At 40.0% G+C, this 26,736-nt stretch overlaps 1 protein-coding gene across 6 annotated transcripts in view; it reads right to left on the reverse strand.

Annotated features, from left to right (window-relative positions):
- Positions 1-1,471: 1,471 nt before the first annotated feature.
- Positions 1,472-26,736, reverse strand: part of ELAPOR2 (endosome-lysosome associated apoptosis and autophagy regulator family member 2) — a 100,904-nt gene continuing 75,639 nt past the window's right edge. For all 6 annotated transcript variants that reach the window (XM_042792422.1, XM_009970513.3, XM_032985823.2 and 3 more), the window contains 14 exons: positions 24,234-24,414; positions 23,354-23,482; positions 22,291-22,381; positions 21,053-21,155; positions 19,726-19,863; positions 19,177-19,440; positions 18,086-18,259; positions 16,432-16,621; positions 12,471-12,567; positions 11,135-11,236; positions 8,703-8,829; positions 7,751-7,929; positions 6,576-6,741; positions 1,472-3,546 (listed from right to left, as the gene is read on the reverse strand). In XM_042792422.1, coding sequence (XP_042648356.1) covers positions 3,487-3,546; positions 6,576-6,741; positions 7,751-7,929; positions 8,703-8,829; positions 11,135-11,236; positions 12,471-12,567; positions 16,432-16,621; positions 18,086-18,259; positions 19,177-19,440; positions 19,726-19,863; positions 21,053-21,155; positions 22,291-22,381; positions 23,354-23,482; positions 24,234-24,414 — 2,001 coding nt within the window. In that variant the 3' untranslated portion in view covers positions 1,472-3,486. The remainder of the gene's footprint in view (positions 3,547-6,575; positions 6,742-7,750; positions 7,930-8,702; positions 8,830-11,134; positions 11,237-12,470; positions 12,568-16,431; positions 16,622-18,085; positions 18,260-19,176; positions 19,441-19,725; positions 19,864-21,052; positions 21,156-22,290; positions 22,382-23,353; positions 23,483-24,233; positions 24,415-26,736) is intronic.

Raw genomic sequence — 26,736 nt, forward strand, 5'->3', positions numbered from 1 at the left:
AGAATAGGTATTTAGGGCCTCTATGCTTCATGATTTGGACCAACCAGCAGCATTCCTTGCTTAGGAAGAAATGTCATTCCCATTGGCGTATCAAGAACCAGTTGTAGCTGCTTTTACTCGAACATTGAAGGACTTGTGTTGGCCACTACTGAAGATGAGTCAACAACCACTGGCTCCTAAATGGCAACATCTGCTGCTATTTTGTCTGATTATAATTAAGTATCTCAATTTTATGGGCACTACTGGTTCTGGCAGGACAGACAAACAAAAAACTGAAGACTTTCTCCTTTACTAATGAAGAGTCCCAGAACCTCTTTTTCAAGAGCAAATAGTTAAATCCTTTCTTTGAACAAAGACAACAGCTCCTTGAAGCTACTCAGTAACTTCCCATTGTGGCTCTAGGACACTTAAATTTTTCCAAAATCTAAACTCTTAATCAATCGTATTATATATTACTAACATCAAGCAGCATATTCAGAGCCAAGATAGAATACATTCTCTGCACATTTCCCCACTAGCAAGCACTGTTAAAGCTGAGACAATAACATTGTGCTAATTTGCCAATAATTTATACAGAGACACCACTAAAGTGTGCTTAATCCTCAAAGAGATTCAGTTGCTTGACTCCAAATTTCAAAGAAAAGCATGCAAATGCAGCAATAAAATGCATTCCGTTTAATCAAGTGAACACATAACAGACTGATTCACATTGTTTTATGGCATCACAGTTTCTGATGTGATTCCATGTGGGAGAAAAGGGGGAGGTCGTTGTAAGTATGTTTTGGCAGAGTACTAGAAGAGGTCACAGACAGCTGATTTCTTAATGAAGTGTTAAAAGCTTCCAAAATTTTCCTCTTATGGGAAAAAAAAGAAACTTCCCCTCTCTACTATTTCTTTAACAGAAAGAAAAAAAACAGCAGAAGTCAGCTAAAATATGTCAGTTTTAACTTGCTTAATCATTGGAAAATGCAATTTTCTTATTTTAAGGTAAATAAAGTCTACAGTATTGGTTTGTATCCCACTACACTAGCATTACACCAGATATACTATTAGATTGCTTGGAAGAATTTTCAATGATATCATGACAAAACATTTGGAAGCAGAGCTGAGAAGGGTCATACAGCAAAGACTGTCAGAGCTGACAAAAAATTTCCACTCTACTTTATTTGAAAAATAAAAGGGAAAGAGAAGGGAACCAAGCAAACCTTCTGTGGTATTAAGTCAAATTAAATATAGACCAAAAAATTAAGGCATTTTGACATTTCAGAGATATGGGTCCAGTGATGAAAGAAGAAATTATGTTCTGGACAACGAAATGCAATTATGGCTTGGAAAACATATGGAGGGAGAAGGGAAAAAGTTAGAGATGTAGGCAGATGCAATTTGATGGCAGTGAAAAGGTCTAGCCACCATTGCAGACCTGCAATGTTCAGGAAAGGCTGCTGTTCCACCAAACATCTGAAGTCCAAAATTTCAAATATATTTTCACTTTATTTTATGAATGCCCATCAGATATATATCTTTGATGCTACAGCACACTGGTTGAATAAAAATCAACAACATAAAAACCCTCTTCATAAAAGATCCAAGAAGTGAAATCCCAAATCCATATCCATTTACTCTGTGAGCATATATCATCTTTGACAACCATATATAAATGACATCATGACAACAAATACAATGTACAATTATAAGTGTGCAATGGTACAAAATATACAAAAATGAATGTGTATTTAATATACATTCAACAATACCCCATAAAAATCTTTGTTGAGAAAGTGAAGTGCTTTTTCAAGAACAACAAAAAATATACACCACTTCAGTTAAGATGCCTGAAGTATCTCCCATCAAAAGAGTAAAGTCTGTGTTCTTTGACTGGAGATATAAAATAACTGAGCTGAATTTTCCCTAAAGGAAAAAAAAAAATCTAAACTTCATAAAATTTTTGTCCGCATCTGTAGTATAATAAAATATTTAGAATGCAGAAAATTCGATTTAAATTTTACTTAAAAGTGGGCCCTCTTTTATTGATAGATCTAGCTCAGTCATATAAAATCAAAAATCTGTATTCCTTATAGCAAAATGACCATTACTGCCCATGTGTCTTTTCTGGATTTAATGCATTCCACAACTCATATAATTTTGCTATAATAGAAATATGAGTCTGACCAGAGGTCAATACAAGAATCATTCCTCATTTTCTCCTGGCTCTATAGAAGTCTTGCATAATATTACTCATGTATTTTTTGCCTATGTTTCAGATTCCTTTGAGTTTGAACTCAATGGGAATTTCAGGAAATTATTACAATGGATATGAAGATCACATGCTTATAATATGACTGATTTCATGAAAAAGTGCACCTAGCCTTCAGTTTCCAAGGCAACATTTTGTGCCCTTCTTCCAAAGCAGGTACTCGCATTGACAGCAGAAAGCATATGATGCTGAGCTGCACAAGTACGTAACCCATGCTCAGTTCTGCTGGGCATCCATCCTCATTCCTTGCATGGGTCCAGGAATAAAGGTGGCAAAGCATTCTTAATAAGCCTCTCAAATGACAAAGCCGATCCCTGATTTCCAGAAGTAGATATTCTTGCTTTACCTCCAGAGTTCAGGCTTTGTTGGTTTGCAACCCAGGGAAGGTGACATATTGGCAGCCCAAGGAAGGATACTGAAACTGCCACTGACCTCTCTTGAAAGGACAAGCTTCCACAGAGAGGGACAAGTGCAACTTGCACTGTAGGTATCACTTTCCTTCTCCCTATAGAGTTTGAGCCTGTTACTGCCTATAAACTCATGGGCCCAGACTTACAATTCATACAACAGCAGTTAACACATTTAAATTTAACAGCACCAGGTTTTATCCCAACTCTGATGGCCATGACTTAGGCATCAGAATGGGTTCAACTTGCAGGTGCAACACCATGCCTCTTGTATTAGAGACAGACACAGACCATCCAGCCCTTCAGAGCATTAAAATAAAAAGGATTTTCCAAAGTTCAAAACTCACCTGAGGCTCATTCCAAGTACCATTCACAATTTTGATTGTAAGAGAGACTCATAGTTATTCTACTAAAGGACAATACACAAACTTTGCAGGATGTTTCAGGCCTCTCTGATAAATCATTTCTTATGAATATGTGTAGAAGGAGTGATAGGAAATGAAAGGTACCTATAAATCATATGGCATGCCTGAGCAATGCCCAGGTGAATGAAAAAATTCATGTTATTTGCAGTATGTATATCTCTTCCTGAGTTGAATTTCATTCCCAGTATGGAATCTAAGCATCTGCTTTCTTTTTTGGCAAGGTACTCAATCACATGGTAAGGCAATCCAATTTTCTGGTTTGCTTCCTGTCTTCTTTCCTTCTAAATGGCCAAGCATTTCTCACCAAGATCACCACTACAATGTGTGCCAGAATATGTTTAAAATATGGTCCTGTAAAAATAGAAATTAGGTTTGTTTCTGTGAAGGCAGCATTAATTCTTCATATATTCTGGGATCTTGAAGATTTCAGCTGAACAGATTCAAAATGATCTTCCTTTTCCTGCAATGGAAAAGACAGGTTCCCATCAACTGGTATCCATCAAATTCACTCCAACAATTGCTACAGTCACTTCTTCTCTTAATATCTCCAGAACAGCCTTTGCCAAAGATTTCACATTATTTCTACCACAGTCACTGAGTGCAGTTTGACCCTTTATTATTTAATAACACTACTAATTCTGAAAAAAATTATGCCATGTATATTGTTCATGGTACTTACTTGAGAGGGTAGAGGGAAAGTTTGCATTTCATACTCATATTATAGGACAGGTAATTAGAGCTGAGGAATTGCAAAATAATCATATCTATGGTTATTAATACCTATTAATGTGTTTCCTACAATAAATAACATGTTTGGAGCACAGTCTGTGAACATGAACACCACTGCCTCACTCCAGGATTCCTATCCCAACTCCTCCTCTGGGAGACACACAGGACAAAAAGAGTCTGCAAATCCTCTGCCATCTTCAAAATCAGGGCTGGAGGGTTGAGTTTTATTTCTGTTTTTATTTGTTGGGTGTCAGCCTAGACCCTCTGGCCAGCAGGCATCAGAGTGAGAAGTGTGGATGTATGCATTACTGTGTGTGTGAACAACTCAATGGTCCATGCAGAACCAATGGATGAAGAAGCCCTAATGAAACTAGTCACTAGAAAATGCTGGTTCTTGCTTTGTGTGCCTACCTTTTATACTTGTTGATGTACACAAACAGTTTGGAAACTATATTAAACCAATCTGATGATCTGATCTTTAAAGACATCTCACTCAGATCATGACAGCCTAGTGCAGATGTGAGAAAGAGCAGGGGAGAAAATTGTCCTACGCTTGCCTACTGCAGAGTATATATTACTTGTTTTAATAGACCTGGTATTGTTATGCTGGAGACATAGATAGAAGAGATAGAACAGGAGACAGACAGACCCAGAATAGCCTCCAATATGAAGCAGTTTCATAATTCTTTAACTTCTATATTCTCATTAAAAATAACAATTATTTCTTTCTATATTACAGACCAAGCCCTGAATTCCTTGGGTACTCAAAACCACTAATAGCTTCATGAGATGTTTTGCTTCATAGAAATGCCATTGCCTGAAGCTTGAACATATAGTTAGGATATTTCAGATTTTTCTTTATCTCTTAGTTTACATTTCTCCTCTTTTTCTCCCGTTTTCTTTCACATATTTTTTCTGCATTTACATGCATATGGAGCAGGAGATGAATTTCCTGATCTTTTGCATAAATGAAAACTGATGCCTATAACATTTGTTTTGGAGAAATATATATTAAATTCCAGTTATCTGCAGGGATACAGGACACAGATTTCAGTAAGCTAATGAGGTACTGGAAGCTGAGTTTGCCAGCTATGATTATCTAGCAGGAAAAAAGGAACCAGCTTAGAAATATCTGACAGACTTGTTTGAAAAGGAATACTCAGTGAGCCTGCTATAATGGATATAGGAACTTTAAAAAGCTCTTTTTGAGTCCAAATAGGCATTCAAGTGGTCTGAATACTAAAGTACTAAAGCTTACTTTAAAGAGAAAAAAAAATACTTTTCTCCCACGCTCTTGTCTCTATACTTCTAATCAGGAAGGAGCCAGTTGTTCATGCTGCAAATGGAGTCAGCAACGCTTTTACACTTATCAGGCATACAGCAAAAAATGACTCTCACCAGCAGCTATGGTCATTACACTCAGCCATATCCAGCCAAGCCATTTCATGGACAAAAAAAACATCATCAGTATTTCAAAGTCAGTCCCTATAGAATTCAAAATGGGATCAAATTCCATTTTTGCAACACCACCACAAAATTTGATGTGATTTGATTTTATTTACATTTTCAATATTGAATTAAGAATTAATATTGAATTTCTGCCCCTTTTCATAAGGAACAATATTGATTTTGCAAGACAAATAGTCAGGCTGGGGTCAAAGGGAAGTTCTGCACATTAGTTGTGTAATGGTAACTTCTAGGAGGGAGTTATGGGGAGCAGGTAACATGGAAAGAGGACAGCAGTCTAACAAAAAAAGTGAAAGAACAAAGAGAAGAGAAAAATAAGGGAAAAGAAAAGATGCACACAGGTTTTAATTACATTTCACTCAATCACAGAAAGAATAAAAAATTAATGAAAGAAAAAATCTTAAAATTCAACGTTCTGAAATATTATTTGGACAGGAAAGAAGAGTGTGACTTTTAAAAATAAATTTTTACTATGATCTTTCAAGAAAACTTCCTATTTTGAAACAACCCACCTCAACAAAACTGTTTGAAAGGGAAAATGTCATCCACCTTTATCCTGACCATAATGGATGCCCCAGCTGTAGTCCCTTAAAGACAACACTACCCTTCCCACAGACTTCAAGGCATTTGGAATAAAGACCAAAGTGCTTACAGGATCTACCATGATGGTCCTCTGTTGCTCTGCTCGGAAATGTTCAAAGGACTCCAAAGACCTTTGTGCTATGAATTCAGATGCACACCAACCCAAATCACATGTGCTGCAGAAAAAAGTGCTTTCTGCTGTTGCTTCCCACTGAAATGGAGGAGGTTGCTGTATTGGGTAACAGACTGTGGCTGATCCCCCTCTTCAACTGAATTCTATAATACTCAAAAATATGGTTCTCAAGTCAGCCATGAAGCCAGCCCAGGTGAACTTCAAGCAGCTGTCTGGCGGCTGTTCCCAATGTTAATTTTCTGCATCTACAACTGGTTTTGCCTCAGCAATGGAGGTGTCTGGTAGGAATTCAGGCAAAGAGGTTCCTCACACCACTAACTGCTCTTTTTAGGTATCACCCATACAATAAAGAACACTACTGAAATCTCTCTGCAGAAAAGAGCATTTTCTCAATACCCTGCAACACTTCTTATCATTATCCATACTGTGGATTTCAGCAGATTGACTATGGACTGGGTGAAGTGTGTGTGGGAGGTGGCACAAAACACTGTGCAAATTACCATCACAGACTCATTGCATCCAGTAATAAATAAAGGTAATAATTATTTTTAGTATTAATAGCAGTAATTACTACTCACCTTCGTTGCCAAGGACTTCAGCTTCCCCAGCAGTGACTGCTTATTTGAATATACTATTTCTTCTTCATTATCTTCTCCTTCCATTATAGCACAGCTGTCAGCAGCTGGTAGCTCACACTCTTTTGAGTTTGCTGTCATCACTAATTTGGAATATTTATACTCCAGCCTGAAGATATAAAGCCAGACAGGCACAGATTTTTTTTTTTACAAATGTCCCACATTTAATGTTTTTGTAATTTAGATTATCTGCAATACTTCCACATAGTTATTTCTGATGTATTTACTGGAAATTAGATACTTTTCAATCATTAAAAATGTGTAACCAAAATAATATTAACCATACATTTTGCTCCTGCTCTCCAGATTAGTCCTCTATCTGTATAAAAGATCCACGTTTTCCCAAAAGACCACAAGTAGGTCGAGAAAATTTCCTGCATGAAGAAGTGCAACCTGTGTGCTTGTTGGGGCAACAGCAGGTCTGGCTTCAGCCTATATCAGAATCTCCATCACACTCCTGTCCAAGGAGGCTATGGGGGAGATGAAATACGTGTAATAGTGTGTGGCAGGAGGCAGCAGGAGGTGGGGACCATGGTACTGGAGTCTGGATGTGGTGAAGCTGGCTGTGCTATGAGGTGATGAAATTCATGCAGGTGGAATCATATTTCAAAAGTTTATGGCACGAAACATGGGAAGCAGAGGACAATGAGGATGAGGAGCTGTCAGCATGTTCAGTCTGATAAACAGGGATCTCTTCCGTATGCACCAGACATGTCCTGCCAAAAGAGACCTAAGCGATACACAGTCAAGAACTATATTTTAACCCATCCAAAAGGGACTAATTAGATTGAAGAGATATCCTTTTGGTCTTCAGACCTTGAGAAAGCTGTGTTGTTTCAGGACCTAAAGTCAACTTCAAACTCTTGGGGGTTAAAAAGACAGTTCCTTTGGGGAAATTATGCCCTAACAAATTACTGTAGATTTTCTATACTTTCCTCACTAGCATTTTTGATAGCCACTGTTGGCAGAAGAAAACTTAACTTGGTGGCTTAACAGACCGATCCAACATGGTATTTCTCATCAACATTGTCACAAGGTCAGATCCGTGAAACGTCTTTCTGTTCACTACATCAAGCTTTTAGCTTAGTTTTACATGGAACAAAATTTGCAGTACTTACTTCTGGTTCTTCTTCCAAAAATAGCAGGTCAAGGCTATGAGCAGAACAGCTGTGAAAGCACCAACACCAGCTCCAACTTTTAGCCAAAAATCCACAGTTTCACAAGTGCTGGTCCTTTTTCCTGGCAAGGGAACCCCTTTAATGCAATGCTTTGGCTCATTCCATACATACAAGGTTTCCTTTCAGACAGAAAACACCAAATAGTGAGGTGCTTGTGGGAAAAGAGAGAGTTATTTAGACTTGAAGTAAACAAGCTGTTTTGAGGTAGAAAGATTAGACATCTTTTCAATTAAAGAAAATCAAACCGTACTTCAGGTTTTCAGACTCTAAGTAGAGTCATATTGTCTACTCAGCTGCCCCTTGATTGTGCCTGCAGGTTTAGGCATGGCAAAAGGATTTCCTCTTCCATATTGTTCTTCACCTGGCATAGTATGGTTTGGGCAGCGATTATGAATGTGTCATGCCTGTATCGGAGCTGTTGATCAACAGGACAGTTCTGAAGCTGTGAAAGGACTTCCTAATATTTGACTAGAGAAGGCATCAGAAGAAATTTACAAGCAAGGATGGATGAATTTTTGAACTGAAATTCTGAATCCTTTCCTAGCCCGCCCCTGATGTTCATGGGTAATAAAAGATTGAAGTCCTTTGGGCACTACATCCTTCACAAATAATTTGCCTGCATGTATGAATGCACACAGAGTTCACATCCCTACCCACATAGGCGGTCAGCACAAGCCAGCTCTCCTTGAGGAACCACTCTGCCGTTGGCATAAATATCCCTGAGCCTCAACAGAGCATCTCATCAATAAGACTTGCACCCAGCCAACTCAGAGCCTGGGCTGAGATTTCCCAACTCCACCTGCACTTACATATCGATTTGCACACCAAATTTCAGCGAAGTCCAAGTTTTACCCAAATCAATCCATCTGACTTGGACACATGGGTCCTGTACCTGAAATCCTTTTTTGCAGGCTCCCTCAATCTCATGGTAGTCTTGCTCTGTGCAGAGAGGGCAAGCTTCTGCACTTTCCCATACAAAGTAGAAAATGCATCCATCACAGGTGCCTGCAGGGCATGAGCTAGGAGAAAAGCAAAGGTTAGTTATCACCTATGAAACATTCTGGGGTTTGCATCCTCCCTCCACATTCTGCTGCTGAAGATTGGTAATGGTAAGTACAACAAATGGGTAAATATCCATCAAGTCAGCAAATGGAAAAATCTGGGGGAATAATCTTTCCTGATTAGTAAAATGCTTTTTCAAGTGAAAACAGATGTCGGACTGTCAAAGGTCTAAAATAACATTTCAGTTCCTGGCAGTGACTGCTACTCATGCACCTACAATGAAGAGAAGAGAAAGAACCAAATCTTGGAGACCAGCAGAACTACTCCAGCATTTCAGCAGCACAGGCTAGGCCAGCAAGCACCTCTATTGCTGCTCTCCTGCACTGGGTGACTGTTCCACATGAATGCTGCTATCTGGTTCCTGCTGTTGTTCTAATGATGTCTGGGTGATTTCATCCATATGGAATGGACTTGTCCTGTCATGGTTAATTACTATAAGGATGTTCACCAGTTAATGAAGAGATAACAGCTTTTCCTAGTCTAAGAAAGACTAATAACCCTGTTTTGTATTCAGCCTGCAGAAGAAAGTTGCATTGGCAATGGCAGGACATTCACGCAGCTTTTGTTACTGACAATTACATCAGGTCTAACAGCAGTGGCCAAAAGTCCACACGAGAAGCATGTAAATGTAAAATATATCCATACTGAAAAATGGATTTTTTTTTTTTTTTTTTCTATATCATCTGGAAAACTGTCATCCTGATCTGAAGGACTGAAAAATCCACAGCCCTAAAAGCCCATTCTGGCTTATCCTGATTTGAATAACTGACAACTGTTCTCTCTGGATTGTGGAACATGTTTTCAATGTACATGGCCAAAACATTGACAGACCTTTCTCCTCAAACCTCTTCATTTTATAGTGTAACTTCACATGATACTAAAAAACATGTCTGGAGGATCAAGGAGTTACAGTAATACAGCAGTATTTTTTGACATGCATCAGATACCTCACTGTTTGAAAATAGCTGTCTGACTGCTGAGCTAATAGAAGGGAGCTTGGAAGGGAATAGTCAAAAAAAACTGAGATAAGGTACATCAAGTCAGCTGTGTGCCATTTCTGCCCATGCTCACACTTTTAAAAGCAATGTAGGTTTCTCCTCCCTCACTACTGGTACGTTATCACAGCTTATATCGTGTTTAAATTACAGCACTAGAAGGACACCTGGAGGATTTTCACACAGCAGCTGATAGATAGTGACTTATTACCCAGCATAATTTGTAGTGTCCCAGGTCCCTAAGAAACTGGGGTAAACATCTCCAAAATATGTTCAAATATCAGTCACTCATCCATCACCTGTGAAGCAGATGCCTCTTTGCCTTTATTCAAGTGAGCATGGTTCACCTGTCCCAGAAGAGGGACAGGGCTCAAAGAGGATCCCACACTTCTCACACTGTTAGCTTTTGGGAAGAGGACTTAATTTTTGGTAAGGAGGATGAGTGAGAGGGCTATCAGCAGATTTATAGTAATGTCCAGACAGACTAAGATGGGCCTTTGCAGCCAAATAGAAAGGTTATCAGAGCTGAGAGGAATTTCTGAAGAATCACAGGGTGTTGCTAAAGAGTAATAGAATTAATTCTTTTACTGTTTTTTCTCTGCAACTTTTCAGGTGCAGGCATAAACAGGACTTTGGAAGAAAGAAGCTTTTTGGAGTCACTTGAGTCAGAGTGAAGGGGGAAAAAAGGTCAGGCAAATTAAACACAACTGGTACAAGGGGTCCAGAATACAAACTGGAGTGATGAGACGCATAAATAAATACATATAGAACTTGAACTAGACAGAGTCAGGGCTCACATAAACTTTGTAATAGCAAATCTCATATTTCCTAGGACAGAATGCTCTTTTTCAAATAAAATCACTTTGTCCACAGCCACTGCTATAGATCAAAGAAGAAAAACTACCTCTCAAATCCCCAACTAGGCAATTCCAATCAGAAGGCCAAAGATCAAAACAAGGAACTGAAATAAAGAAGAAGTGGAGACAAGAAAACATCGCTACGTTTTCTTTTGGATTTAAGCTTGGAACAACCTGCCTTAGCTCTAACTTCTCTCAGTGCACAGCCCAAATACAGAGCAGTTAGTCTGCTGAGAGGTGAGGGACACACGTGTACTTCATCTAGGAGAAACGAGTGAGACCTCTTGAGTGGATGATGAGGGAGACAGCACTCTTCTTGCTGTTAAGTATAAAATCACTAATGAGTTTTGTAAAACCTACCTGACAAGAAAAGGCTTTTTGGCACTACTAGGACACATTTACTTAAATACCTGGGCACAGAAAGCTCTCCTTGGTCTGGTTTGTTGGGGTTGCATCTCATTGTCACAACAGTTGCACGGCCATTTTCACAAGAGGTTGTCACTGTTGAAGACCTGATATCAAAGAAGAGGAGAAATGTAATATGTTTCCACTACTATAAATACATGTTGCTCTTTCATAGGTTTCTGTCCATTCATGCAACTGTGACACTAAAGAAATACCCTTTACCACAGCACTTTTGCCTTTGTCGGCTGGAAATAAAAGAAGGAGCAATAGAAGCAGGGTAGGTTTCACCACTTCATTTAAATCTCAAAGTGCTCTGAGATGCCACTCAGGGAACAGCTCTGTTTTTCTAGCTACTTTTAATTCTGCCAAGTCAAGGAATAAACTTGCCCACAAAACAGAATACAATGATTAAAAAAGAGAATCATAGGAGCTGTGATTGGTGTGTTACTCCGATGGAGAGTTTATGATGGCTCTCTACTTGCCTAGTAACCTGAGAACCATACTGTCCTGAAATAGCACAAGACAAAGCGGATTCAAAAAATGGAACTTATTCCAATGTGATGGACATTATAAGACAAGTTCCTGATGAACTTTCTATAAAATAGGAACAGTGGTGTGGGGTTCAGTTTGCAGAATCAAGACACATAATTTAAATATTCATATATGCATAAAGTGTTAATATTCAAAGTGCTATAGACAGTTAAGGTCTATCACTAAATCCACCATAATGTAGAGAGCCAATCAGTAGAACAAATATAAGTATGCGCCTTAAAATAAGCTGAATAGCCCCACGGGATCCAGAGTCCAAGCTTAGAAACCCAGTTCACATGAAGACACCAACATGTAGACATCTTAATTGATGTGATCTTTGAGCTGATTCCTACCCAAGCTGAGGTATTCTTTTTATGGAGGAAAGCGATGAAGAGTAAAAGCACACTACTAACTATGCAGGTTGGAACAATTACTTTTAACTTGGGTTAGTTCAGTCTTGTGCCATCAAAGTAAATAAAAATGAATGTGAAAGAAAATATGCAATGGGAAGTGGACATATCAAAGCCATATATGAGAAATTATGGAAAGGAACATGACACTGGAAGTGCCACCTGGATGAATCAAAGCTCTGCTTTCACTCTACAGATCAAATGTAATTTAGATTTGAGAAAACAGTGTTTACTGAGTTCATAAGATGTTCTTCAACATGCCAATCAATATCAGCCAGGTACCGATTAAAGTGATAAAGATTAAAGGTGGATTAAAGATCTCCCCTTTCTAAAGAAAATTTTACTTTCTTTAAAAAAATGAAGAAATTTGACATACCAATAAACATTATTTTTTACCTACTTGTAAAAGAAATGCACATCAGGTATTTTGCTTGGAGAGGGAGGAAATATATCTGTCTTGATGCTGATATTTTCCAGCATTGTTTCAACAGTAGCTCCTAAAATTTGAGAAGAAAAAAAAAAAAAAAAAAAAAGGAACAAGCTAAGAATGGATTTCTGAGGGGTTCACATGTAACATTTGCTCAGTCTGAAAGGTATGGGTCTCACTTAATAGCATTTTATGACATTACTGTATATTATACACTTCCTTCTAACTAAACTTTGTAGATTTGTGTGTTCCTCATACAGTCTGATTTCCTCATATAGACATAACAAAACAAAAAAATAATAAAATAACACCAGTGTAAATAAGTTTTACTCCTTTGTATGAATTTAAAGCAAACATGGGATATTACAGAATCATAAAATAATTTAGGTTGGGAAAGGACTCCTGAAAATATCTGATCCAATCAACTGCTCAGAGCATATGCCTTGAATGTATAATCCTAACACATCATAACCATGTAACACTCAGCAATCTGCAGTACTGTGGGAGAAAATCTGAGAAATGCAGTGACAATATTCAGAAGGTTTATGAGTCATGGGCAAGCCTTGATGGCACATTTTGGAACAAACGGAACAACACAGGTTACACAGGTCTGCATGGAATTTGGAGATGAGCTGAAAAAGAGGAAAATTCAAGTAACCAAAGTTCTTAGAGATCCGTCCAACCCCATGAACCAATGAAGACAGAAAATACTGGTGCTATGCTGCAACATTTCAGAAGAAGAGGGAGCTATACAAATGGAACACGCTGTATCCTTCTAGTGAGGCAAAAAATTACTAGAGCAAGAAAAAGTGGTAGCAGCCAGCAACTGGTGGGAAGATGAGGAAGACTGAAGAAAATAAGTTTTCCACTTGTTCTTGCAACAGTTCAGACAGCCTCACTGAATTCTTAGGACTTTTCCTTGACTTTGATTTCACTGGCATTACGTCTGAGAGGATAATTCACACAGCTGGAAAATCCATGTCTGGTTATACATAACAAAGGTGACACTCTGCACTATACACTACACTACTACCTAGTGTAGGACAAATCACAGCCTGGGATTGTGAAAGAACATGGATCAATGTGCTCAGTAACATTGCTTAGGAGAGCTTGCAGGTGAGGGATAGCTACAGAGCATCACATCAACAGACAGAATAAAATGAGCTATGCTGCAGTAACCACCAGGAGCTTGTGCACAAATATGTCAGGTTATTGTGGAGGGGCTTCTGTTCTGAGAACATATGCAGACGTCAGCAAGGGTGATCATTTCCTCTCATCAAAGACATTGCATCAAACACAGCGTAACTTAAATTGGGATTCTAACACAATTACTTACTTACTAGACTGGAAGACGATAGCTCCTAGGGACCTTATTAAATTCAACAGAAGCAATGAGAGAATATTCCCCTCCAGTATGCAGTACTGATACCAGATGGCATCTCAAAGTGCAGTTTCTCAAAAATAAGAACACTAGAAGCAAAATCAAGTGTGAAAACCAAAAAGAAAAAAAAAAAAAAGGCATTCTTCAGATGATATTAATTAGAAAGCTAAAAATCCACAACGACTCTCTCAAAAATGACAATAGGTTTGACTAAGAGTCCACCTTGGATCGGAACAGTGGTAAAAGAGCAATTAAAATAAAAATATTGGCACAAACTTAATGGAGGTTAAATAGAGAATCAAATAAAATCAGAAGTTATGAGTTACAGAAAAATTATAATGGACGCTAAAGACTTCAGGGAAAAGCCTGTGTTTGGCAGTGCTCGAAAAATTGTAAGTTTGAAGGTTTTTTAGAAATACTAGAAATAAAAGTACATCTTCTGGATAGGAAAGGAAAACTTCAGCCATTTTAAAATCAGTTGTGATAGAGAAAAGGCAGAAGAAGAGCTTGATATCTATTCTCTCTAACCCAGGACACTGACTGAACAACTCATTCCTGCAGCAGCAGGAGAGGATATTGGCATCTACTTGTCATGCACGTTTATAAACTAGCAAACCCACACCTAAGAGTGACCTTTAACAGAGATTTTAATGATAGTGAAATGTCAAAAGACTGATGGAGAGGGGCTATGGTGAGCCAAATTACAATGTAGCTAACATGCTGAGGCAAAATAACAGAAATGGTAAGTGGAAGATGGGTTTCAGTTAATGGGTAGATATATAATGAGTAACAGTCACCATGAATTTATGGAGCACAGCTCCTGTTGAACAATCTGATTTCATTCCTTGAGTGCTGATGAATTTGGTTGCTAAAGAAAATAATGTAAATTTATCAAGTATTTCACTAATTACCACATGAGATTCTAATTAGAAGTTAACAGTGTAATATCAATTAAATGCACACTCTAGATTAAGAATTATTTAACTAACTAATTATAACATTATCTGGTCATGGGAAATTGTCATCAAATATGGTATGTCTCCAGGCTTCTTGAGGCATTGATACTGGAGTGTCAAAATGCAAGATTATCATCTGCAAGTAACCATATAGTCACTTGGTAAAGTGTGTAGATGTGACAAAGATTAAGAGGAACAGGAATAAAATACAGAGCAACTTGGTTCACTTGGTAATCTGGTACCAGTCAAACTAAACATATTTGAGTGCAGACAAGTGCATCAAGAGATGAAGGGCAGTCATAAAGAAGAGACATTTCCTCTTGGAAACTGTAACTTTGAAAAAAGACTGAGAGTGAACATCAGATCCAAGAAGCCATCATGAAATCCCAGGACTCTGGAAAGAAGAACTCAGGGATTCCATCCTTGCCTGTAAATACAAATACGGAAGTGATTTTTATTGTCATAATAGTGAATTAAATACTGGAATACTATTCAATTCTGATGCCTATGCTTTAAAAAAATATAATAGCAAGTTACAGAGGCTGCAGAAAGAGCCTCAAAAATTATTCAGATGCTTGAGAAAAATACATGATAGCAAGAGGTTTAGAAGAACTTAGTCTGTTTAGTTTATCAGAAGAGCAGACTGGGGAGGGTGTGGTGATTCCAATACGCAAAATATTTCTCCAAGGAGGAAAATGTGGGTGTGGAACAGAGAAAGAATAACAAGAAGCAAGAGATGAAAACTGAAGTCAGGCAAATTCAAACAGGAAACAAGTCTGCTTTAAAAAAAAAAATACAGAGACGTTGTTTGACCAGTGGGAAAAAAAATTCCAATGACTGTGGCAAAGCTTTTATTTCTGCAAGTCTTGAAAGTCCAGGTTGAATACTCTTCCAAATACGTGCTTTTGTCAAACATGAGTTTCTGGGCTCAGTGCCAGGGAGAAAGTACAAACACTCAGTGCCTGTAATGGATAGGTGAGCAGACTAAATGACTACATTGTCTAATATGGCCTCAGACTCTGGGAACTTGTGAGCCAGAGCAATGCAAGACTTAATGATGTGCACAGCCCCATGCTGCCCTAAGCCTCCTCCTTCCCCGCCTAATTATGTCCCAGCACCAGCTTCTTCTTCTGAAATTGCCCAAGTGGGGACTTGGCATGGGCAGAAACACTTCAGCTGATGTGACTACTAGAGTGATTGGTCTTGCCCTGCATGAGGTGGGTAGGGAACATGAAAGAAAACCAGTGATTTTTAATTACATTCTCCAGATTTTTGTGCTGAAATTCTAGGCACCATGGGACCCACCAGACTAAACACAGGGAAGAGTGAGTAATACGGGCATGGAAATCAAAGGATGGGGGCAGCCCTTACTCTTCTCCTCCAGCCATCAGCTGAACTGAAACAGCAGCAAAAAGCAATGGCATCTGTTCAGATCTGCTTCACAGCTCAGGCACGAAGTGGGACTGAACATTGGGCTGCCCTTCTGCTCTCCCTCCAGGGGAATGCAGCACTGCTAAGCCAAGAAGGATTTACTCTGCAGACCTAAATACTCGAGAGTGCCTCCATGATAACAATAAGCAGAAGCCAAACCATGTACCTAAGAACCTGTCAGCAAGGCTGTTGGACTGCAGAGCCAGGGCTGTTCGGAAACCCTTGCTGTCCGATGGGATGATGGTGGACTGACAGACAAAAGCTCCCACAAAATTGGAAAAATCTTCTGTTTCTGCAACCATGTCCTTCAGAGTAACATCTGTGATATTGTCAGTGCAAATAGCCATCTTCTTCCCCTGTGGACAATCAAGAAAAAATGGGGAAGCTGTTAGTTGTTGATAAGACATAAAAAAGTTTGGGAAAGTAGAGATTGTAAACTTCCTGATTGCAAACTGGATGAGTTTCATTATTGCACCTTAGAAACTTGATGTTTCTGTCATGAGAGGACAAATTGCAACAACAAACTGTGCCATTGTTAAAGCTCCGATTAAAGCCTTGTACAGACCCAGAAACATGATGTCACCTCTGATATGTGTCTTATCAGAAGCCTGTGCTATGAAGTACTCTTCTTTGTTTATCTTGACAGCACAGTGTTTACTCGCAGAGCATAATAAAATGGCTTACAAAGGAAACCTGTATTTCCTTTGCCCTTAAATGCTATATCGTAGAATATCTCTTTATCTGGGATTTAGTAGAGGTAAAATATTTTCAAAGCACAAATGCATGAAATCCCTAAACAGATATATAGCCTTCAAGGCTGCATTAATACCACATGTCACGACCAATGCTAGAATCTCAGAGCAACAACAATGAAAGACAAATCACCAGACTCAGTTATCCTGACAAAATGCCAAGCACTCACAACCTAATCATATGGTTGGTAGTAGCATAGTACCATCATAGTAGTTGGAGAAAATGAAGACCAGATCCACAGGGGAGTGAGCATAAATCTTTGTGGATCTAGTTGCCAGCAGCTCTAAACCAGATGCTACTTAAACACACATTTAAGCCTAAAAGTATGCAAAACACTGTAAAGAAATGTGGCAATTCATTTGACTCAACTCATGCAAACCCTTTGGTACACAAGAAAGAGATTTCAGAGCTTTATAGGGCTGAACATTAATGCAAACTACATGTATTGGCATTCATGGGACAATACACATCACTGGTACTGCTCCAAAACTTCAAATTATGTATATGACAACATACTCTGGTACAGTCCAAGCCCCATACAGAAAAGTCTTGATTCTGGGGCTTGGACTGTTTGTGTTTATGGACTACACACATTCTTCCACCACTGTAAAAGTTTTCCATCAAAGTCAGCAATGGGCACCTCAGCCACTGGCAAAGAGCACGTTGACCAGGGCTCTGCTAACAGCAACAAAGAAAACATATAGAAAGAAGTTGGCAACTGAAAGGCTCAGACTCTTCACTTGAGTTCCTTGGTGGCAGCCCAAAAAGGTCAGAGTTGTGAAGTGATTTGAAGGCACAAGAGCTAAGAAAAGGTAGGGATGTGACAGGGTTTTTCTTCTGAGTGTCACTTATGCCTGAAACACTGTCATCTCTGCTCTGGAAAATCTCAGCTGCTCAAAAGTCCTCTTGCACTGTCAAGCAAGATCCAGAGGGAAGTGTTTGCACGGTATCAGTGACATCTCAACTGCCAGGGAGTCCTCATCCTGTCTCAGTGACATCCCACAAAGCATCAGCAAAGGGCAGCAAATTGGTTAATCCTCCTGACCCCCAACAGCAGTTGAGCTCACCTCATTCCCACACAGGCTGATGTTAAAGAAGTGGAAGAACTTGGTCCCTCGGGAGGTGAAACTGGGTCCACTCATCAATGAGCCCACCTGGCTGAGGTTGCTAAAATCGTAATTCAGGCTCTGGTTATCTTTGATGTACGACATCAGGCAGTCACTGAAGCAGGCAGAGTGGTCCTTCAGAGAAGGAGAGGAGTCCATTAAAGAGCAGTTATGGACCAGCAGCAAACCATTCACCTGTGAGTTAAAGCAAGCAGGTGCAGACAGGACTGCTTTCCTTGTCAAGGCTGGAGTGGAACTTTGTCCTATTCTGTAATTCAGCTTTCCCTCAGGAGAATTCCCATTCCTTGTTTCAGTCTCTTGCAATCACATATCAGGACTTTAATGTTCCCTAAGCCTGGCCTTTTTGCTGTCCACTGCTTTAGTCAAGAAAATGTTGAGTTTCTTTCTTTGTTTTGTTGTGGGTGCTTTTATGATCCCAACGCCCCAGTTTAAAGCCCTGTAGATAGACCAGAACGTGGCCTCAGTTATACTTGCACCTTGCAAAGGAAACACAAGAAACAGCTCGAGAAACAGGGACAGGATATGAACCCAGCTGAAGACAGGCAGAATACAAACAAACTGGAGCAGTTCTTCAAGTCCTTGTGCAGCTCCTTGTCAAAGGATGCTGCACATGATAAATGTTTATCTAGGCTTAAGGGCTATTTCATGTAAGAGGAACTTGTTACAGGTTTCTGAAGGCACAGAAACATCATCCACCTGAGGAAGTCCCTAAGTTTAAAACAGCAGGAGTCGGGGACTGCTTTAGGTGAAAGTAACATGTATACTTGCCCTGTTCTTACACTGTCTCCAGTACAGCTTCTTGAAATGAACCTTTTTTTGAGACAGTGTGGCCAATTTTATCTTCTTATTGCACATTTACAAACAGAAATTAAACTAGGGACTTATTTGGAAGAGTGGGATCATTGCTTATAAATATACTCCAATGCTCACAAGGCACGTACCTGTAGGAAAGCACTAAAACTGGCCCTCTGAGTGCTTATATCCCAATAAAACCTGTCTGCCCATCGCTCGGAGCCACTTGGTTTCTGTACCTTGGTGCTTTTGCTGCCAGGACCACACGGGATGCAGGCCTCCCTGCCATAGACCTGATGGATGGACAAGAAGGTGTTGGCTGGACACTCCCTGCACTGGCTGGTCTCCTTCTCGATGTAGTGTCCTGCGGGGCAGGGCACGCAAGATGAGCCAGACTGCTGGGATCCCAGTGCACAGGCCCGGCAAGAAGAAGCAACTCCATCCACTGCGTTGGTCACTGTGATGGAGTATATCTTTGCCATGTCATTGATGAACTGTCTGCTCTGGAACGAAAGCCAAGGAAACCACCCTGGTGTCATCATGCCATTGCATTTGGACATTAACCACAACTCTGAGCACTAGGGCACTGATTCAGGGATTAACTTATGCATACGTCTGTCTTTCAACATGGATGGTGTATCCACAGCTGCCTCCCAAGGGCTGCTATGTGGTGACAGCCACTCATCCCTTACAAGAAGCCTGGGAGCTTTAATGGAGAGCAAGAGCTCTGATGGTGAACATCCAAGGGAAGCTGTGCTGTAAAGCTCTGTACATAAAGAAGTACTTACATCTTGGCCCTCGTTTATTCGCTGAAAGGCCCAGGTGAATGTGAAGGAAGCGTTTTTGGAGATTATGTGAGTGTAGGATTGTTTCTCTTTACTTCTTTCCCATGATTCCACCACATTGGTATTTTTTCGATTAACATCCTATAAAATGGACATAAAATTTTTTAAGAAAATTAAAAGGGTGGTCATACTACACTAAATATCAATGTTTTATAATATAGAGATTAATATATATAGAGGACTTCACAATTGCATTTAATTTTTAATAAAGGAGAGCCAACATATTTATTCAGTTTTCCAGCACTGTCAATTCTTTTAATTGAGAATGGGTGTCTATTCCAACAGATGCTCTAGTTTACACAACAGTTAAGTTCAAAGTCCTATAGCAGGTTATACATCTTATGAGGACAGATTCAGCATTGTGGTTCATTCAGATTTGAAATTCTGTTTATGTATTAAAACATGTGAGTAGGAGAGCACAGAAAGGGGAATGCCAAAATATAAAGAAAAATAATAGTTTCTTCAGATACCCATTTTTTTACTGAAACAGAACTGAGACCAATAAGACAGCATCACAATTTACGTGAGAAAAACTTCTTCAATCTATGTTTGTGTTTCTTATTCTCCATCATCTGTAAATGTTCCAGGAAAAAGATCCTTTTCCTTTAAAACAGATTCCTTTAAATTACCACCTAATTTCCACTTAATTCTCTTTAAATTAAAAGCAGATCCCTTTAGAGTACTACTAAACACAAAGAAGGACCGGCGTCTCTTTGCACTGGAAGGGGCAAGGAAGCTGTCACAGATCCAGTTACCTTCCTTAGCTGATGGAATTTCAATAAGCAGATGAGGAAAGTAAAAACATAGCACTTTGCTTTCACCAACAAACATCTGTCTGCTGACCTACTGATCCCCCATGTCACTGGCAGGATCAAGTCTAAACTTCCAAATTTTTCTTTTAGCATCCCTCTGTCCCACTTCTTGACTTGTGACTCTATTAAACTTCTGGAGGCTAACTCAACTGCACAAGAGACACTGAGAATTTTATCAGTCGGGTTAACAGTGGAAAACTTGGCTCTTTGGTGGCCAATGATTTATTTTAAAATAAACAGATAATCAGGAATGGTTCTCAACTTATATGGTGAAGGAATTTTGTTAGGTCATTCATTAAATCATTCCTGCAAGGGCACTGCAGATATTAAACTAGTGTCATACTTAATCTTAGTCATAATAAACCAAGTACAACTAATCACACCTATGTAGAGGTATTAAAGTGACATGTGGAATACCAGGCTCAGTCCTCAGTCATGGAGAGAGAGGTCCCACTTACCGCCATAAAGTACAGTACACAATCTGCTGAACAGATGGTCTCAAAAATAAAAGTAATCCGTCCTAGTTCTGACCCAGTTGCTCCAGTCACAGATGTCGGAGGTCTGTTTAACAGAGAAAGAACAAAACATTTACAAGGTGCTCTCCAGACAGGCAGCAATCAATCCTTCAAATTGCTTTTCATACAGCAAGGAAACCATCAAAGTCCCGTCACATAAAACCTGCCCTTGCAGAACTGCGGAGGCCAGGTTTGCACAGTGGCCCTGCACTGGGTATCAGGCGCAGTGGGGTTTTTTAAAAGTCTGACCTCTTTATGGTACAGTTCCCTCCTTATAATCAACAACCAAATTTGACCATATTGTTAGAGAATCTTATCACTTAAATGCATTACATGCTTTAAGTGATTTACACCAATTTAATGGCATCTGTGCTCCACCGGTGGAAGACAGGAGTTTCATGCAAACCAGAATGATTCCAGGTGCTCCCCTGCAAAGTACTAAATAGTAAACAGTAGACTGTGACACTCTGAGGTTTTTCACAGATATGTTTCTTGATTCTCTTTTATTTTAATTGCTGTTTGCCCATACTGTAAAATAAAAATCAGGGTTTGCTCATTGTGTGTAAGAAGCCACAAACCCCCCCTCAGCTGAGATACAACAAATGGAGGGTGAGGTTCATTTTGCCATACCCTACCTGTCTGAATATTTGGCACCTGGTCTGAGATAGGAGTCTAATCTCACTCTGTCGACAGAGACATGAGCACCCCAAGCATCTATTACATCCTGAATGTCCAGGAGAGGTGGGATGCCCTGTTCCCCTCAGTGCCTGCATCTCTCCACTGGCTCCAGAACCGGTTCCCAGAGCCACAGCACAAAATAACTTGGGTTTCTGTAAAATACCTCCAGGGCAGGCACCAGGATTCACCCTATGGCATGTTTAGCTGGTTACTTTGGGATAATTTACAAACAGAGGAATAGGAATATCTTTTCTCAGTTTCTAGACAGCCAGCTGGCTGGCATCTTCAGACTGAAGCAAATACTGCTAAAAACCAAGGTGTTACAGAGTCATCTGCTGCAATGGGCTGACTGGGGACACAGGAATAAAATCCAAGTTTCCTCTGGTCTCTCATTCATGACATCATTGCTCTTCAGAATGTTCATTCCATGGGTAATGTGAAATAGATGTAAGAGATAGAGATAAATGAGAAATAGTTGAAAAAAAAAAAAATCTGTTCCTTACTTAAATCCTGGGATGTTCAGGCTCAAAATAAGATAGTCATTGTCAGAGCCTCCTGCCCCACTTTGGATGTGATCACCAGCCACCTCCCAACCTTCACAGGACAAAAAAAGGAAAAAATAAATTCAGAGAATGAATGGTTTCTGGATCATATGGCAAAAAAATTTCTATGTTGCCATACTTTTCTAAACCATTCAGTACTTTAGTACATTTTAAAGATGTCTGGTATAAACTATAGAGCATTATAACAATGGTTTTGAATAAAAAATTTTAGTAATTGTATGAACTGCTGATTTTATAGGCAAATGTCACCTTGAAATCAGCAAAGCAATTGGAATTCCCTGACCTGTGCTGTGCAGCTCAAGGGGGATGATCCATCTGATCTCTTCCAGCCTTAAAACAGATGAATCAATGAATCTGTGTGTTAAACATTAAGCATATACTTGAGTGCCCCTCTGCTCAACACACATAATTCAAAGCTTGAGTTACATCAGCCTGACAGGGCGGATCAGACAGAAGAAAATCTTTCAGAGAAGGCTGGAGGTAGGAGAAGTCCCGAATGGGATCATTTTCACCAGTGAGCTGTTACTGCTCTCTGCTGCAATTTTAGCATATGTGCAGCAAGAAATCTCTGAGTGCTAAATGTACAAAATCACAGGCTTTACTTAAATTTTCCAAAAGAATTATGTGTGACTTCGACAGAAATAGTTATCACAAAACATGAAAGGAGATAAACTAGAGAGAAGTCAAATAGTTGTTTTTTTCAATGGGGACATGCAGATGCATTGAAGTCTATAGTGGGATAGGTCCTTGGCTGAGGGGACTTCACATAGGCCGCAGATCCTGAGCTCTTCTGGTATACAAGAGATTTTTTATTTCTTCTTTGTGATATTTAGACATTGTTTCCTACAGGAAATTTCAAGCCTGATTCAGTTAAAGAAAAGGAGGGAAACTGTGTTGCGACTCACGCAGCAAAGACCACACTGATTTTGATGGGTGCTCCATTACAACAGTGATCAGCGCAGGAGAAAGACAGGCACGTAACACCATGGGGAGTTTGGCTCACCGTTCATCCCATCGCACTTTGAGTTGCCGACATTAAAGCAAGATGTCTTCATGTTGCCTGGCAGGATGTTCCACCACTTGTACTCAAACCCAAGAGCTGGTTCAGTCCCAGCAGGGCAGGCTTTGCACTCTACAGGGAGAGAGGGCAGGAAAAGGAAATCACACAGCCAAAGCACATCTCAGTGTTCTAAATAACATAGGTACTAGTTTTTTACTCTCTGGGGCAAGTAATGAGCAAAGAAAATTATTTATTTCTTTATAATTAAACAGTCAAAGACTTAGCAGGACAAGAAGAGTAGAAACAAGACCAGCATTTAATAAATTGCAGATAATCTCATGGTAAATAATCTGCAATGGATCCTCCAAGCCACACTTCCCTTTTAATAACTTCAGCTGAAGATTTGATCATACTAGTAAACATGAGTTCCCACAAATGCTGTAGGTGACCACTGGGCCATTACTTTTCAGAATCAACAAGCCAGAGTTTAGGCTAGACAATGTTGGCAGAGTAGTTATCTGATAGTGCTTAAACTGAGATTTTCACAGGGAAAAACTTGGCATGGTCAGGAGAATGAATGAGGAGGTATTACTGACTGTAAAGGTTCTAATTTCCTTCTCAGAATCCCTTAAAATAACCCTCAGGATGTTTATATCATCCAAGAAATGCATCCAGAACACAACAAGTCAACTTAGAGCAGCAATCCCTGATAAGAAAGGACTTCAGAGAGAAAACTGATATCCAACTCCCGCCCTCCAATGTTATTTAATAAGTATTTTATGCAAAATGAGCTGTGGCTTATGATGATGTGCCATTAAACTAAGTCACATGCAAGCAGACAACTGCTTTTAGAGGCACAAGCAATTTTTTTGTGGACTCCTACCCTGTGTCCCATCTGAAAATGTGCCTGGTGGGCAAGGAGTACAGGAAGACGAGGCGTTGTTGTAAAAGCCAGGATTGCAGGGTGGACAATCCTTCCTCTCTCCAGAAGGAGGTAGGGTCAACGCATCAGGGAGATCCTCTCTGCAGATCTTGGGTTCAATCCATTTGTACATGATCTGAGTCTTGAAAAAGAAGACACTGAGCTCACCTGGTGTGTTACGAAGCTTTAGGACTAACTGCATCAATCAAATGAAATAAGGGTATACCAATTCATGTAAATGAAATCAGGGTATACACAATGTTTTAGGCCAAAACCAGATCTTGCACATACAGGACAATAAAGAGAAGGGCAGAGAAGGGAAACAGAAGTGATTGGATTCACAGGCAATTCCAAGACATCAGATCTTAAAAGCAAAGAAAAAATGGGAAGCTTAAAACAATTACTACTGCTCATTTCTATTTATCTAGTGAATTTTGCCATGAAAATGTTTCTGATGAATGTCAGATAAATAATTCTAACTGCATAAGCAATCACTGCATTTTAACCATAGTCACTCAAAACATAACTTCTGCATTATAAAATCCCTTTATTTGGAATGCATTTGTCAGCAGAGAACGCCACAAGTTTTGCATTTTTCCTCCATATTGGCCTGTTCTTTGAAAAGTCCTGGATTTCTCTCCACCCACTTTCACCTACTGAGCACATGCCAAAACCACACAGGAGCTCTCTCAACCCCTCTCCAGTCCTTCCACATCACATAAGGAGCAGTTTATGAACACTAACATGAGTCAGTCAGCTGCATTACCATATAAAAGAGGATCACCTCCCCATCTTCACCTCTCTGAGGTGACAAGTTTTCTATCTTCAGGAAAAGGCTTAGGTGAGATGCGTCACCTGTGAAGGTGGGTTTCAAATTTCATCTGACTTTGGGTCTATGCCTGAAAGGGTTTAATATCTCAAGATGAAAATTAGCTGAGTTCCAGAGTTGAGAAACACAACTGGCAAGATCTTAACCTGGACACATCTCCCCCTCTGGGTACTTCCATCCTTTGGTGCCAGCAGTGCAATCAGGGATCTTTGAGGCCAGAGGCACACATACAGAGCTTGGCAGGGCAGATTTCACCGTATGATTTTGATCCAGGGCCCTGAGCACATGCCTCTGCTATCCTGCACATTGAGCTGCTTGAACTCAAGGTTAGATCTCTGATAATGCAGAGCTCTTCAGGAAGTATTGATCATCTTAAAAACTGAAAAAAAAAAAAGTGGGAAGAAGCCTAGCTGCAGGCTTAGAACCCAGCTTCTGGGAGTTGCCGTTAAGACGAGGCTCTCACGCTTTGTCCCTGCCTGCGTTTTGTTGCAGTTGTGCCTGTGCCAGGTCACATACTCTGGTTGACACACATCCTGACTGACCCATGGACTTGATGTCCCAGCTTGACACTGCTTGTGCCTCATCACTATGGGCTTGTCTGGCAACCTTGGCTGAATCTGGCTGCTGATGCAGTGTCTGCTTTGTTCACTTTGCTCAGGTACCATGGGACTGCTCCTGCTGTCAGAGTGGCATCTGTCCCTCGTGGATCAGCTTACCCTTGCTGAACACTTAGAGGACATTCTGGAGTATAGCTCCAGAAGTGTTTCAGCAGCATCAGGGCACACAGCATTTAAAATTAAAAGGCTCAGGAGCTGACAAAGTACCTGTGTGGTTGCCCAGAGCCCAGACACACTGTACACATTAAAGCAATCCTACTGCATCTGAACATACAGAAAAGGGTCAGAGTGACTCACACAGGTGAGAGTTTCTAAGACTGGGGCTGAAGCAATCAGCCTGGGATTTCCAAAGCAGCAGGTAGGTAAGAACTCAATAGGAGTCAAGTGCTTAAATCTCCTGAGGCTCCTTCTACACATAGAGTGAGGACAGCAGGAGGGAGACAATAATTTAATGTCCAGTGAAAAACCCGGCTGATTTTAGTAAGCCATGGATCAATAGGTCTATACTCTGATGCTTTACAGCCACTGTTCACATGAATATGGGCTGCAGTGTCAGGCCATCTCATTGAGTTGCATCACATGGAGAGATGGCTGGAGAGTATGGAAAACCTGGACCCATTTCCAGAGATGCAGAACACTAAATGGTAAAAGCAGTCCTGAAACACCAGCCAGGATCTGAGTGTCTATGACACATGTTGTTGTTGCAACTGGAAGATGAAGGGTGTCTGCAGAAAAACCCACTTTGTATTCTGATGATGTTCACGGGTGAAGGGAAAGGCCATTGAGGAAGCAGGAAGAGGGTCAACAGTAGGAGCCTATTCAGTGACAGGGAGCTTGAATTGCACAGAGCAGTAACAGGGTAATCCACAGGAGGCTGCAATTAAATCAGCACCTGGAGGTGTAGCAGTGAACATTGCTGCTAATTCCTCAAGTCATTACAGGCAATTAACAGAGCAAGAATCAGTGAGTCAAGACCAGGTTGTAAAGCTCTGGGGCTAAACTCACTGATGCGCCATTA

Source organism: Tyto alba, unplaced genomic scaffold, assembly GCF_018691265.1.
Source record: "Tyto alba isolate M040663 unplaced genomic scaffold, T.alba_DEE_v4.0 Super-Scaffold_2, whole genome shotgun sequence".
NCBI lineage: Eukaryota > Metazoa > Chordata > Aves > Strigiformes > Tytonidae > Tyto > Tyto alba.